The 15,472-nt window shown below is 41.5% G+C and overlaps 1 protein-coding gene across 5 annotated transcripts in view; it reads right to left on the bottom strand.

Moving 5' to 3' along the window:
* LOC135574667 (phospholipase B1, membrane-associated-like) overlaps positions 1-15,472 on the bottom strand; it is a 37,444-nt gene that overhangs the window by 12,877 nt on the left and 9,095 nt on the right. For all 5 annotated transcript variants that reach the window (XM_065026218.1, XM_065026220.1, XM_065026219.1 and 2 more), the window contains exons 11-31: positions 14,950-15,060; positions 14,663-14,728; positions 14,473-14,544; positions 13,213-13,287; positions 13,026-13,086; positions 12,779-12,837; positions 12,518-12,597; positions 12,318-12,361; positions 10,583-10,691; positions 10,351-10,402; positions 9,636-9,716; positions 9,421-9,486; positions 9,083-9,189; positions 5,841-5,922; positions 5,615-5,719; positions 5,385-5,480; positions 3,928-3,999; positions 3,640-3,717; positions 3,101-3,161; positions 450-508; positions 231-298 (exon numbers count right to left, since the gene is read on the bottom strand). In XM_065026218.1, coding sequence (XP_064882290.1) covers positions 231-298; positions 450-508; positions 3,101-3,161; positions 3,640-3,717; positions 3,928-3,999; positions 5,385-5,480; positions 5,615-5,719; positions 5,841-5,922; positions 9,083-9,189; positions 9,421-9,486; positions 9,636-9,716; positions 10,351-10,402; positions 10,583-10,691; positions 12,318-12,361; positions 12,518-12,597; positions 12,779-12,837; positions 13,026-13,086; positions 13,213-13,287; positions 14,473-14,544; positions 14,663-14,728; positions 14,950-15,060 — 1,604 coding nt within the window. The remainder of the gene's footprint in view (positions 1-230; positions 299-449; positions 509-3,100; positions 3,162-3,639; positions 3,718-3,927; positions 4,000-5,384; positions 5,481-5,614; positions 5,720-5,840; positions 5,923-9,082; positions 9,190-9,420; positions 9,487-9,635; positions 9,717-10,350; positions 10,403-10,582; positions 10,692-12,317; positions 12,362-12,517; positions 12,598-12,778; positions 12,838-13,025; positions 13,087-13,212; positions 13,288-14,472; positions 14,545-14,662; positions 14,729-14,949; positions 15,061-15,472) is intronic.

The following is a 15,472-nucleotide window of genomic DNA, read 5'->3' as shown; positions in this document are numbered from 1 at the left end:
AGTCTCATAGCAAAGGGTCTGAATACTTATGTAAATAAGGTTTTTCTGTTTTTTTTTATAATATATTTGCCAAAATGTCTAAAGACCTGTTTTTGCATTGTCATTATGGGAATTTATGTGTGTAGATTTATGAGGGGGAAAAACAATTTAATTAATTTTAGAATATGCCTGTAACCTAACAACATTTGGAAAAAGTCAAGGGGTCTGAATACTTTCCAAATACACTGTACCTCCATGACACTCCTTTGTACTGCGTGTTGAGCTGCAACACATTCTTTGCCTTGGCTCCAACTGCTGCCTGCAAACAGATGACAACAAAGGCACATGAACAACCCACCATGTAAAGAATATGTCCTCTCAGCACAAAGGATAATATAAAAGTCTGACAGGCAAGTTTTGTTCTACACGCACACATGCACGGATGCAGGCACATGCATACACACACTTACCGTGTTTGAGTCTCCCAGTGCTGCCACCACCTTGATGTCTCCTGGTCGCAGCTTATGAACTGGGGACAGAGTCACGAATTGATCAATCAACACAAATACACTCCACTTCCCATAGTCCATAATGTTACAACATAGTTATCATACACTGCTATCATTTGTTGGGTTTTGACACCTATCTCAGACATGTAGTGTGATTGGACACCCATCTCAGACATGTAGTGTGATTGGACACCCATCTCAGACATGTAGTGTGATTGGACACCCATCTCAGACATGTAGTGTGATTGGACACCCATCTCAGACATGTAGTGTGATTGGACACCCATCTCAGACATGTAGTGTGATTGGACACCCATCTCAGACATGTAGTGTGATTGGACACTTATCTCAGACATGTAGTGTGATTGGACACCCATCTCAGACATGTTGTGTGATTGGACACTTATCTCAGACATGTAGTGTGATTGGACACTTATCTCAGACATGTAGTGTGATTGGACACCCATCTCAGACATGTTGTGTGATTGGACAGTTATCTCAGACATGTAGTGTCTATGTATAGAGGCTGCTGTCTTTTTCATAGACTTGAAATCACTGGTCACTTTAAAAAACAGAACACTAGTCACTGTAATAATGTTTACATATCTTGCACTACTCATCTCATGTGTATATACTGTATTCTATACTATTCTAATGTATCTTAGTCTAGGCCGCTCTGACATTGTTCGTCCATATATTTATATATTCTTAATAACATTCCTTTACTTTGTGTGTATTGGGTATATGTTGTGAAATTGTTAGATATTACTTGTTACATACAGTTGAAGTCGGAAGTTTACATACACCTTAGCCAAATACATTTAAACTCAGTTCTTCCACAATTCCTGACATTTAATCCAAGTAAAAATTCCCTGTCTTAGGTCAGTTAGGATCACCACTTTATTTTAAGAATGTGAAATGTCAGAATAATAGTGGAGAGAATGATTTATTTAAGCTTTTATATCTATCATCACATTCCCAGTGGATCAGAAGTTTACATACACTCAATATGTATTTGGTAGCATTGCCTTTAAAATATTTAACTTGGGTCAAACATTTCGGGTAGCCAGCCTTCCACAAGCTTCCCACAATAAGTTGGGTGAATTTTGGCCCATTCCTCCTGACAAAGCTGGTGTAACTGAGTCTGGTTTGTAGGCCTCCTTGCTCACACATGCTTTTTCAGTTCTGCCCACAAATTTTCTACAGGATTGAGGTCAGGTCTTTGTGATGGCCACTCCAATGCCTTGACTTTGTTGTCCTTAAGCCATTTTGCCACAACTTTGGAAGTATGCTTGGGGTATTTGTCCATTTGGAAGAATCATTTACGACCAAGCTTTAACTTGGTGTCTTGAGATGTTACTTCAATATATCCACATAATTTCCATGCTCATGATGCCATCTATTTTGTGCACCAATCCCTCCTGCAGCAAAGCACCCCCACAACATGATGCTGCCACCCCGTACTTCATGGTTGGGATGGTGTTCTTCAGCTTGCAAGCTTCCCCCTTTTTCCTTCAAACAAAATGATGGTCATTATGGCCAAACAGTTCTATTTTTGTTTCATCAGACCAGAGAACATTTCTCCAAAAAGTACGATCTTTGTCCCCATGTGCAGTTGCAAACCATAGTCTTGCTTTTTTATGCCGGTTTTGGAGCAGTGGCTTCTTCCTTGCTGAGTGGCCTTTCAGGTTATGTCAACATAGGACTCATTTTACTGTGGATATAGATACTTTTGTACCTGTTTCCTCCAGCATCTTCACAAGGTCCTTTGCTGTTGTTCTGGGATTGATTTGCACTTTTCGCACCAAAGTACATTCATCTGTAGGAGACAGAACGAGTCTCCTTCCTGAGCGGTATGATGGCTGCGTGGTCCCATGGTGTTTATACTTGCGTACTATTGTTTGTACAGATGAACATGGTACCTTCAGGCGTTTGGAAATTGCTCCCAAGGATGAACCAGACTTGTGGAGGTCTACAAAAAAAATGCTGAGGTCTTGGCTGATTTCTTTTGATTTTCCCATGATGTCAAGCCAAGAGGCACTGAGTTTGAAGGTAGGCCTTGAAATACATCCACAGGTACACCTCCAGTTGACTCAAATTATTTAAATTGCCTATCAGAAGCTTCTAAAGCCATGACATCATTTTCTGGAATTTTCCAAGTTGTTTAAAGGCACAGTCAACTTAAGAGTATGTAAACTTCTGACCCACTGGAATTGTGATACAGTGAATTATAAGTGAAATAATCTGTCTGTAAACAGTTATTGGCATTACTTGTGTCATGCACAAAGTAGATGTCCTAACCGACTTGCCAAAACTATAGTTTGTTGACAAGAAATGTGTGGAGTGGTTGAAAAATGAGTTTTAATGACTCCAACCTGTGTATGTAAACTTCCGACTTCAACTGTATTACTGCACTGTCGGAGCTAGAAACACAAGCATTTCACTAAACCCGCAATAACATCTGCTAAACACGTGTATGTGACCAATACAATTTGATCTGATTGGTCTGGTAAGGGGGTTGGACAAATGTATGCAACCAGGTCATTGGCCTTCCCTTAGCTATGCACTTCCTCTTATGAAACCTTGTCATCTCTTAACACACTCACTCTCACCTGATGTAGGCACAGAGGTGGATGGAGCCAAGACCACACAAGGGAAGTCACTTCCCCAGCTCTGGGAGAGACGACAGACAGACAGACAGACAGACAGACAGACAGACAGACAGACAGACAGACAGACAGACAGACAGACAGACAGACAGACAGACAGACAGACAGACAGACAGACAGACAGACAGACAGACAGACAGACAGACAGACAGACAGACAGACAGACAGACAGACAGACAGACAGACAGACAGACAGACAGACAGACAGACAGGGAGACAGATCAAAGTGAGACAGTATTTTAACACATTTCCTTCATCAATGCCACCATACCTAAATTAATGATGAACACAGATCAATGCCACCATACCTAAATTAATGATGAACACAGTTCAATGCCACCATCCCTAAATTAATGATGAACACAGTTATTTAATAACAGCTGTCATTATCCATTATCTCTTGAAAGTATTAGCCTGGTCCACCTTATCAACACATGTTTTACTAGAAGTCACAAAGATTTGAACCTGGGTGGGTGGCCTACCGTGATTGGTGGAGGTGTTGGGGCGGGTTCCTCATAGGTGTAATTGCTGTTGACATAGGTCCGCACGAATGGTGAGGTCTTGGGGGAAGACAGAGATACATTTGCATAAGCTAAACATATAGTACTATCAACACTTTATATTCATTAACTGGCTTATGTTCTTATAGAACTCTTCTCTGTAAAAGATTGACCGAAATATAGTCAGTTAATGGCATGAAGTGATGTGTAGACAACACAGTACTTCTGTAGTTGTTACAATTGTAAACATGTGGAGCCATAAGACTGTACCTTAGAGGGGCATTTCACAGGGATACCATCGTCAAAGTACAGTTTGACAGTCTTCTTGCCCAGAGGCTCCAGCTAAGGGAACACAAGAGCAAGAAGAATGATTTACTAACATCTCAGTAAATTCAAAAGAACTGGGGTGATGCTATGATATCCTGGATCAACTGAATATGTCATTTGTGTCCCTCAATGACAAAACACAGTATTCTGCTTTGGGTAGTAACAGTCAGAGCCATTTATACAGTATATATACACAGTATATATAATATATATATATATATATATATACACACACTACCGTTCAAAAGTTTCAGTATATATAATATATATATATATACACACACTACCGTTCAAAAGTTTCAGTATATATAATATATATATATATACACACACTACCGTTCAAAAGTTTCAGTATATATAATATATATATATACACACACTACCGTTCAAAAGTTTGGGATCACTTAGAAATGTCCTTGTTTTTGAAAGAAAAGCACATTTTTTGTCCATTAAAATAACATCAAATTGATCAGAAATACAGTGTAGACATTGTTAATGTATAACTATTGTAGCTGGAAACGGCAGATTTCTCATGGAATATCTACATAGGAGTACAGAGGCTCATTATCAGCAACCATCACTCCTGTGTTCCAATAGCACATTGTGTTAGTTAATCCAAGTTTATCATTTTAAAAGGCTAATTGATCATTAGAAAACTATTTTGCAATTATGTTAGCACAGCTGAAAACTGTTTTGTTTAAAGAATAAATAAAATTGGCCTTCTTTAGACTAGTTGAGTATTCTGAGCATCAGCATGTGTGGCTCAAAATGGCCAGAAACAAATAACTTTCGCCCTGAAACTCGTCAGTCTATTCTTGTTCTGAGAAATGAAGGCTTTTCCATTCGAGAAATTGCCAAGAAACTGAAGATCTCGTACAACGCTGTGCACTACTTCCTTCACAGAACAGCGCAAATTGGCTTTAACCAGAATAGAAAGAGGAGTGGGAGGCCCCAGTGCACAACTGAGCAAGTGCACAAGTACATTAGAGTGTCTAGTTTGAGAAACAGACACCTCACAAGTCCTCAACTGACAGCTTCATTAAATAGTACCCGCAAAACACAAGTCTCAACATCAACAGTGAAGAGGCGACTTCGGGATGCTGGCCTTCTAGACAAGGACATTTCTAAGTGACCCCAAACTTTTGAATGGTAGTATATATAAACACACACACACACACACACACACACACACACACACACACACACACACACACACACACACACATACATACATACATACATACATACATACATACATACATACATACATACATACATACATACATACATACATACATACATACATACACACATACATGACATGTCACATGTATTGATGACATGTCAGGCTCTATATAATTTATAGATGGATATATTGTGATAGTGTTATTGAGTCTTACCATGTTATTCCAGAGAGCGCGGGCTATCAGAGTATGGGTCTTTTGACTGAGATGGAAGCAGTCAGGACTGAAGTAAGTACGGTCTGGACGTCCATTCTGTGGGTGAGACAGAGGGGACAGTTTGAGTGTGTGTGTGTAATGCCATGAAAGGGCATTGGAATCACACAGATTGATCAGTTAACCTGTTGTTGATTCACAGTCAAGAGGAGTGACAATGCAGTGTGCCTAACCTCTGTCTGGGGAACGATGATGTCTCGTAGGAAAGGCTGCAGGACCACCGTGAAGTTGTTATGAGTGTCGTACCGTCCTGACTCCACAAGCTCATGCAGTCCTCGCTGAAAGAGGTTAGTTTGTTTTTGTTATTGGTAATTCATCATCACGCACTATAGTATTTACCATAGAGTCAAGTATAATATTGTGGTCCCACATGCACTGCAGAATTAGTCTTTGCCATACCTGATAATCTCTGTTCAGACCATTGAGTTGACGAAGTGCTTCAGAACCCTCCTTTGGCGAGATGACACAGGGACACAGAATACTGAAGGAGAGACACAAGATCAGGTGTTATTGATCTTCATTTCAGAGATCAGGTGTTATTGATCTTCATTTCAGAGATCAGGTGTTATTGATCTTCATTTCAGAGATCAGGTGTTATTGATCTTCATTTCAGAGATCAGGTGTTATTGATCGTAATTTCAGAGATCAGGTGTTATTGATCTTCATTTCAGAGATCAGGTGTTATTGATCTTCATTTCAGAGATCAGGTGTTATTGATCTTCATTTCAGAGATCAGGTGTTATTGATCTTCATTTCAGAGATCAGGTGTTATTGATCTTAATTTCAGAGATCAGGTGTTGGCACATTGGCACATTTCCCTGCATATGGCAAACATATGAAAGTGGTGGCTTGATGAGGAGGATTATAGATAGGCTGCATCTAGATTCAAAGTGTGCACTTGCACATTCCCCATCATGGATTTTACAATGGTGAAAACTCCTTCCAGCAAATGCTCTAGTTCAGGGGTGTCAAAGTCAAATGGACGGAGGGCCAAATAAAAAAATCAGCTACAAGACGAGGGCCGGACTGTTCGAATGTTCATTGAAAATTTTTTAAATGACGCATATAGTCTAGTGAACCTAATTGAACCTACTGAAAACCTAACAAATATATTACAATATGATCAGATAAATAAAGCAATATTTTCTTATGGCTCTGTCAGTAATCTTTAATTTTCAACAGACACAAAAGACAAATTTCCTTTATATAAATATCCCCATAACATGAACATTAAATGAAAGAAACCGGTATTCAAGGCACCATCAGTAGACTATATTTTCTATTTTAGCAAAAGTGGGCTAAATTTACTTCAAAGAAAAAACAATAATAGCAATTTTCTATCATCCACTCAACTGAAATATTTTTAAAATATAATTGGATTGAAATACAAAAAAATAAAGTGCAAAAATCTATTAATCAAAAACAACACTTTGTTTAAGGAGAAGTAACATGCAGTGAAAACAAATATTAAATTTTAACTTTTAAACTTGAACTGAGTAAAAACTCTAAATATGTGATTGCACAGTAATGTTCACTTGTTTGAGGTTGAGGTGATACTTGGTGGTGTCCCATCTTTTCCACAAGTTCATCAATGTTCGGGGTAAGGCTCTGAGCTGAAGAAATCCTCAGAATTGAGTGGAGGTGTTCAGCAGTAAGTCGACTTCTGTGTGATGTTTTGTTCAGGTTCATCAAAGAAAACAGTTGTTCACACAGGTATGTGCTGCCAAACATAGACAACGTTTGAGCAGCCTGGATGCGCAGCTGGGGCATTGTGCCGGGAGGAAACGGGCGAACTCCGCAGCACCCACTGCCGCATATTTTGCCCTCAGTGCATCATTGCATTGGAGGTCAATCAACTCCATTTGGAGGTTTGGTGGTGAGCTTTCCACGTCAACAGCAAATGGGTTACCGAGCAGTTCCAACCTGCTTTTTGTGCTTCAAAGTCAGCAAATCGGCGTCGAAAGTCAGCGGCAAGCATACCTATTTTATCAGCCAACTGTGTGCTCGGGAACGCACTGGTAGAGAGCTTCTCTTTCATGGTCTGGCAGCTGGGAAAGTGGCTCAAATTTTCTTTCCGCATCTGCGTCTCCCACAGAGTCAGTTTGGTTTTAAATGCCTTCACTGTACTGTACATATCAGAGATGACACGATCCCGACCCTGCAGCTGCAAGTTTATTGCATTCAGATGACTCGTAATGTCACACAGAAAAGCCATTTCACACAGAAACATTTCGTCTCGGAGTTGTGTTGTGTCTTTCCCTTTGCTGTCCAAGAACAGACAAATCTCCTCACGAAGCTCGAAACATCTTTGAAGCACCTTTCCCTGGCTTAGCCATCGCACCTCTGTGTGATAAGGCAAATCACCATGCTCCGTTTCTAACTCCGTCAGAAATGCCTTGAACTGGCGGTGATTCAAACCTTTGGCTCTGATAAAGTTAACTGTGCGTGATGATGCTCATTACATGCTCCATTTTCAAGGCTTTACCGCACAACGCTTCCTGGTGTATGATACAATGATAAGCTGTCAGCTCACCTGTCGCGTTTTCCTCTTGCATCTTTTCCGTATCTTCGCCACCAGTCCGCTCCTGTGTCCACACATCGCAGGTGCTCCGTCGGTTGTCAAACCCACGAGTTTTTCCCAAGGCAGCTCCATCTCATTTACACATCTTGACACCTCTTCATACAAATCATGCCCCGTAGTTGTGCCATGCATAGGACGTAAAGCCAAAAACTCCTCTGTCACGCTTAGGTTGGAGTCCACTCCGCGGATGAAAATTGACAACTGGGCAATGTCAGAAATGTCGGTGCTCTCATCCACAGCCAAGGAATATGCAATAAAATCTTTTCCCTTTTTCACAAGCTGCTCTTTTAGATTGATGGACAACTGGTCTACTCTCTCGGCAATGGTGTTTCTGCTCAGACTCACATTTAAAAAGAGTTGCCTTTTTCTGGGCAAACTTCGTCACAAACTTTAATCATGCAGTTTTTGATGAAATCCCCCTCCGTAAATGGCCGGGCTGATTTAGCGATCTCTTCTGCCAAAATAAAACTGGCCTTGACAGCAGCCTGGCCTTGTGATTTGGCTTTTTGAACAGAGCCTGTCGAGATTTGAGGCCTCGTTTTAATTCCTCTGCCTTTTGTAGCCTTTGTTCCATGTCCATATTCTTGTTTTTGTCCGCGTGTTTCGTTTCATAATGTCGTCTCAGATTATACTCTTTCAGTACCGCCACACTTTCTCCACACAGAAGACACACAGGTTTTCCAGCTACCTTCGTGAACATATACTCCGACTCCCACCTTGTTTGAAACCCCCGGTTCTCAGTATCCACCTTCCGTTTTGCCATTTTTGATGGGTATCTGAAAGTTAATTTTACTGTGATGCTGACGACTGATGTGCCAATAAATATTGAAATGAAGCAGCCTACTGCTCGGTGCGTCACCTTTGCATTGTGGGAAATGTAGTATTGGTGCGTGTAAAAGATCTGCGGGCTGCCGGCTTGCTGCGGGCCGGTTCTAATAATAAATCAAGATCATCCCAGGGGCCGTAAAAAACCTTCTTGCGGGCCGGATGTGGCCCGCGGGCCTTGACTCTGACATATGTGCTCTAGTTAGATTCTACACCTGCAGGGACGGACACTTACTTGACAAGCCAGGTAGGGCACTTGAGATCTGCATTTAAGTCTGTGTGCATCTGTCTCAGGACGGGGATGTAGAGTGGCTCAACCAGATTGACCAGGGCTCTAGGGACCTTTGAGGGGGAGAAGGAGAGAGACCGAGAGAAAGAGAGAGACCGAGAGAAAGAGAGAGAGAGAGAGAGAGAGAGAGAGAGAGAGAGAGAGAGAGAGAGAATGTTTTTCAAGTTGTAAAAAGTAATTGAAAACAGAGGAAAGCTTGTGCTATCTGATCTGATCTGTGAATGCAGGAAGGTGGAAATGGGACAAATTCAGAGAAAAAACAGTGACACGCCTTCTGCTCCTACCTGTTTATGAAGGTAATCCAGAGACTCACGAATGTGTCGCACATAGTTCTCAGTGGAATAAACCAGCTGTGGGGCAATAACAGGTAGTGACAGTCAGAGCAATGGAACATGCACATCCAGTACAGTATCACTGCAGACAGAGTTGTTAGAAAAGGTCACGATACAGAATGGTGTCGCATTGTATTGTAACATATACACATCGTATTGGTACTCACAGAGCTGTAGCAGTAGTCACACATGTCATTGCCTCCAATGAACAAAGTGATCACTTTCCAGTCTTCTTGGAAATTAACAAGCTGTGTAAGGGGACATGTTCAGATAATATAAACTTGTGTATTATATCAATCTATGTGTGGTAGACAGTGGTGTTAAGTACAAATACTTTAAAGTACTACTTAAGTCGTTTTTTGGGGTATCTGTACTTTACTTGACTATTTATTTATTTAACTTTTATTTCACTACATTCCTAAAGGAAATAATGTACTTTTTACTCTATACATTTTGCCTGACACCCAAAATTACTCATTACAATGTTGAATGCTTAGGAGGACAGGAAAATGGTCCAATTCACACACTTATCAAGAGAACACGTGGTCATCCCAACTACCTCTGATCTGTCAGACTCACGAAACACAAATGCATTGAGTGTTACAATATACCCCTGGCTATCCGTAAATTTAAAAAACAAGAAAATGTATTTATACTTTTACTTTTGCTTTCAATACGTAAGTATATTTTAGTAATTACATTTACTTTTGAAGTATATTTAGAACCAAATACTTTTAGACTTTTACTCAAGTAGTATTTTACTGGGTGACTTTCACTTTTACTTGAGTACATTTCTATTAAGGTATGTATACTTTTACTCAAGTATGACAATTGGGTACTTTTCCCACCAAGATTCAAATATAATTCAGGATAGTCTCTAACCGAGTCATTCTTCATCCTGGCCACCAATGCTCGCACTTGTTCTGGTATGTCTCTTCAAAACAAACACAGACAATCCAACATCACCATTCAGCAAATAAAAACAAAATAAACTATTCAATATAAAACCTATTCAGTACATTTTCAGTAAAACCTATTCAGTAAAATATAGTCAGTCAGTGAGGCAGGTATGTCTGGATAGAAAATGATCAAATGGATGGGTGATGAGACTTACTTGGCTTTTCCCCCGGCCACAGCCTGGTTGAGGAAGGCCTGAGGGGTGTGCTCTTTGCCTTTGCCCACTGAGAAGCCGGTCAGGGAGGGGTTAAACTCACGCAGGATATCTGAGCAGCAACACAAAAGAAAACGACACATCAGTCCAACCTGGATACATTGACCTGGGTAGCCCACATTGAACCACTAAAACCAGAAGCCATGGATTACAGGCAACATCCGCACTGAGATAAAGGGTAGAGCTGCCGCTTTCAAGGAGCGGGACTTATAAGAAATCCCGCTATGCCCTCCGACGAACCATCAAACAGGCAAAGTGTCAATACAGGACTAAGATCTAATTGTATTACACCGGCTCTGACGCTCGTCCCGATGGGGCAGGGCTTCCAAACTGTTACAGACTACAAAGGGAAGCACAGCCACAAGCTGCCCAGTGACATGAACCTACCAGACAAGCTAAATTACTTCTATGCTCGCTTTGAGGCTAGTAACACTGAAACATGCATGAGAGCACCAGCCGTTCCAGACTACTGTATGATCACACTCTCCGTAGCCGATGTAAGACCTTTCAACAGGTCAACATTCACATTCGCAGGACCAGACGGATTACCAGGGCGTGTACTCAGAGCATGCGCTGACCAACTGGCAAGTGTCTTCACTGACATTTTCAACCTCTCCCTGACTGAGTTTGTAATACCAACATGTTTCAAGCAGACCAACATAGTCCCTGTGCCCAAGAACACTAAGGTAACCTGCCTAAATGACTACCGACCCATAGCACTCACTTCTGTAGCCATGAAGTGCTTTGAAAGGCTGGTCATGGCTCACATCAACACCATTATCCCAGAAACCCTAGACCCACTCCAATTTGCATACCACCCCAACAGCTGCACGATCGAGAGCATCCTGACTGGTTGTACCACTGCCTGGTATAGTAACCGCTCAGCCTTTCAACTGCAAGGTACTACAGAGGGTAGTACGTACGGACCAGTACATCGCTGGGGCCAAACTTCCTGCCATCCAGGACCTCTATGTCAGGGGGTGTCAGAGGAAGGCCATAAAAATTGTCCAAGACTCCAGCCACCCTAGTCGTAGACTGTTCTCTCTGCTACCGCACAGCAAGCGGTACCGGAACACCAAGTCGAGGTCCAAAAGGCTTCTTAACAGCTTCTACCCCCAAGCCATAAGACTCTTGAACAGCTAATCAAAGGGCTACCCAGACCCCTCTTTTACGCTGCTTCTACTCTCTGTTAATAATCTATGCATAGTCACTTTACTTACATGTACAGTACATACTAACACAATTACCTCAACTAACTGGGCCCCAGCACATTGACTCTGTACCGGTTCCCCCTGTATATAGCCTCGCTTGTTATTTTAATGCTGCTATTTAATTATTTGTCACTTTTATTTTTTTTAAATTACTTAACACTTATTATTTGTATTTTTTCCTGAACTTCTTAAAGCATGTTTGGTTAAGGGCTTGTGAGTAAGCATTTCACCATAAGATCTACACCTGTTGTATTCGGCGCATGTGACAAATAAAATGTGATTTGATTTGATAATGATACACATAGGAGAACGGTATTTTACTTACTTATTGTACATGTGTAAATGTGAATTCCAGCATTTGATCAATATTTTGGCTACATTTTGGTAACATTTTGGCAACAATTTGGCTACATGAGCAGCCTGATAACTAAAACAAGATGACAGCGTTAAAAGAAAAGGACACTCACTGGGAAGAGTGGTGACAGTGGTGAGGTTCTCGTCTCCACCGACACTGAGAAACACAAAGACAGAATATAGACTGGTTAGGGATGCCAACCATATAGATTAGTGTTCACCTCTCCCAGGTAACACACAGCACAGAAAGATGAACTGACATTGACACTCCACTCTGAACTATTGTTTTATTACAGGGGTGATAAGGACCCACCTCCATGATAAACCCCGGTACTGCGTCGTAACATCCAGTAAGTTGTTAACACTGGATCCCGATCCGACACCGTTGCCCGCCTGCCGACCAGTCAAAGAGAGTGTTATGGAGATAGCAATAGCATGAGTTTAATAATACAGATAGAAATCACATATGATAAGTGACAGCCCTACAACTGGGTAATGTAGATTAGCTCACAGTATGTAAAGTAACTCAATCATGTACTACAGATAAAAGGTAAACAAGGAGTAGGTGACTTACTGTCAGAGAGTCTCCCACTGCAGCTACGACTTTGATATCGCCAGGCCGAAGGGCGTGAACTGTGAATGCATAGAAGATGGATCAGGTGATGAGAATGGCTTAAGGCAAACTTTATCCAGGTAGCCCTATCAGAAACCTGTTAACACCTACCTGTCCTTTCTCCAAAAGTTTAATGTTCCATAACTCAGATCATTTCAACAAATAACTCTAAAAGCTGTATACTGTATATTGAGAGGATTCATCTTACCTGAGGTGGGTGTGGAGTTGGAAGGGCTATGGTCCTCGCAGGGCATATGAGTGCCCATGATCTGATGACAAGACATGCAGAGGACATCCAGTGTCATTACCATGTATAATGTGTACACAGACACCACAATGTGCAGGGCCCTACAGTACATCAGCCGTGATCAACAGGCCTGACAACAATAACTCACAGGGTCGAAAAGAGGAGAGAGCTCATTGGTGTGATCTGAGGGAGAGTTCCGCTCTGTTCTCAAGAAAGGCCGGTCCTATTGGAGAGAGGGGGGGAGAGAGAAAGAGTGAGACAGCGAGAGATAAAGAGAGACAGAGAGGAGGACAGATGAATGTATAGAGGGTGGAAGATGAGGATCAGTAGGGTTAAATCATATCATTGACTGGGTGGTTCGAGCCCTGAATTCTGATTGGCTGACAGCCATGGTATATCAAACGGGTATGACAAAACATGCATTTTTACTGCTCTAATTATGCTTGTAAACAGTTTATAATAGCAATAAGGCACCCCGGGGGTTTGTGGTATATGGACAATATACCACGGCTAAGGACTGTGTCCAGGCACTCCGTGTCGCGCCTAAGAACAGCCCTTAGCCGTGGTATATTGGCCAAATACCACACCCCCGGCCTTATTGCTTAATCATACTATATTGTGTGTTGAGACGTTCATCTAGAGTAGCTCGCTGTAATGGGAATATTTAAGATGAATAAAGTTTATATTTAATTTAGTGATCAACACAATGTTTAGCATATTTGGAATTTCTGTAATACACATACTTGCCAGTGTTCTATTTGTAAAACTCAAGGTGCAGGTTGATGGTCACTAGACTTGTTATGGATTATTATCATATCTGATGATAGTGGTTGACGCCAGACTGGAGGTACAAGGACCAAGGACACACTGATTATTCAGTGTTGTATCGATGGTATTCTATGAACACTTTATGATTCTGTAGCAGCTGACAAAGTCACTGTCCGTCAGGCTGGTGTTTATAGAACATCTGATTTGGATACAAAAGGCCCGTCTCCAAGAGGCCAGTTAGACATTTTCTCTGCATGTGTCTCCCTGTTACAACGTGTAATAAACCGGATAGATTTTTGATTGACTTGACAAACGACTGATCTCCTTTTTGTTCACCTGGAAATTCATATTACACTCAGGTTTACACTCATATACTGTATGTACATTCTATTCTATTAATCCCACAAATGTACTGTACGTGACAGATTTCAGGACTGGGTTCAAATAGTATTTGTTTTCTTTCAAATACCTTAGCTGCAGTTCATTGAGCTTGTCTAGTCCAATGGAACCAACGCATCATCCCCAAGTGCAAACCCCGCTCATCTGGCAGTCCAGACAGGCCCAGTTAAACGCTGAAAGTATTTGAATGAAAAACAACCCCGGGTCAGGTATGTGTTGGAGGCTTGCCGCACTCTCTCACCTCACTGGGGCATGGCACCGAGATGATCATATCATTGTTCTCCATGTTCTGCTGGCCTATGGTGGGCTGCAGCTGAAAAACAGAATAAAAAAAACAGAGTCAATTCTCCTTTGTTTGCCTCAACTAGGACTGAGAGCAGAGACAATGCCACAGTGTGTTAGCAGCATGGGTAGTATATGGTGTGACTCACCAAGTTGGCCCACATCTGTACGGCTAGTTTGTCTGTGTGTAATGCACCCGCTCTGGGGGCAGCGCTCTGTACATAGATGAGAACATTTGTGTTACACACACACACACACACACACACACACACACACACACACACACACACACACACACACACACACACACACACACACACACACACACACACACACACACACACACACCAATAACAATTCAGCTCTGCATCACACAGTGAGAGAGTCACATTAATGTATAAAAAATTGGGGGAAGCTTCAATGGCTTGTTACTCACAATAAAGGAGGCTGGGTCTGCTGTGATGAAGGGGACATCCTGCAGTAGGACGGTGAAGTCATCTTTGTTGCTGTACCACTGCTTCTCCACCAGGTGTCCGTCAAGGGACTCCTACTGACCACCATGAAATAGAGTTAGGTAAAAATGAACTATGTACAATACACCTACTTAACTGAAATGTTGGTCCACTAAATCCACAGCAAGGAGAGATTAGTGTGCAACTTTATTTTACACTTGTATAGTCCCCTGTACTACAACCTCTTCTGTTCATATGTTGTTTATTCTATTTTGCAGTATGTCCTGTAAGGAGTTTTTCTGATACCATTTTTGATGGTTGAAATCAGACAATAAAATACAATCTAATCTTATCTTATCTTATTTATATGGGGACAACAGTATAAACAGGACATAGGTCAGGGACCGTCAAGTAGATTCATCCGCGGGACAATGTTTTTATAAGAGGATGGTCGGTGGGCCAGAACATCGTTACAAATCATTTGTAGACTGCAATTTGATTGCAAGA

Source organism: Oncorhynchus nerka, linkage group LG13 (genome assembly GCF_034236695.1).
Source record: "Oncorhynchus nerka isolate Pitt River linkage group LG13, Oner_Uvic_2.0, whole genome shotgun sequence".
In the NCBI taxonomy this organism is placed as follows: domain Eukaryota; kingdom Metazoa; phylum Chordata; class Actinopteri; order Salmoniformes; family Salmonidae; genus Oncorhynchus; species Oncorhynchus nerka.
This window is presented reverse-complemented; position numbering and strand designations above follow the sequence as displayed.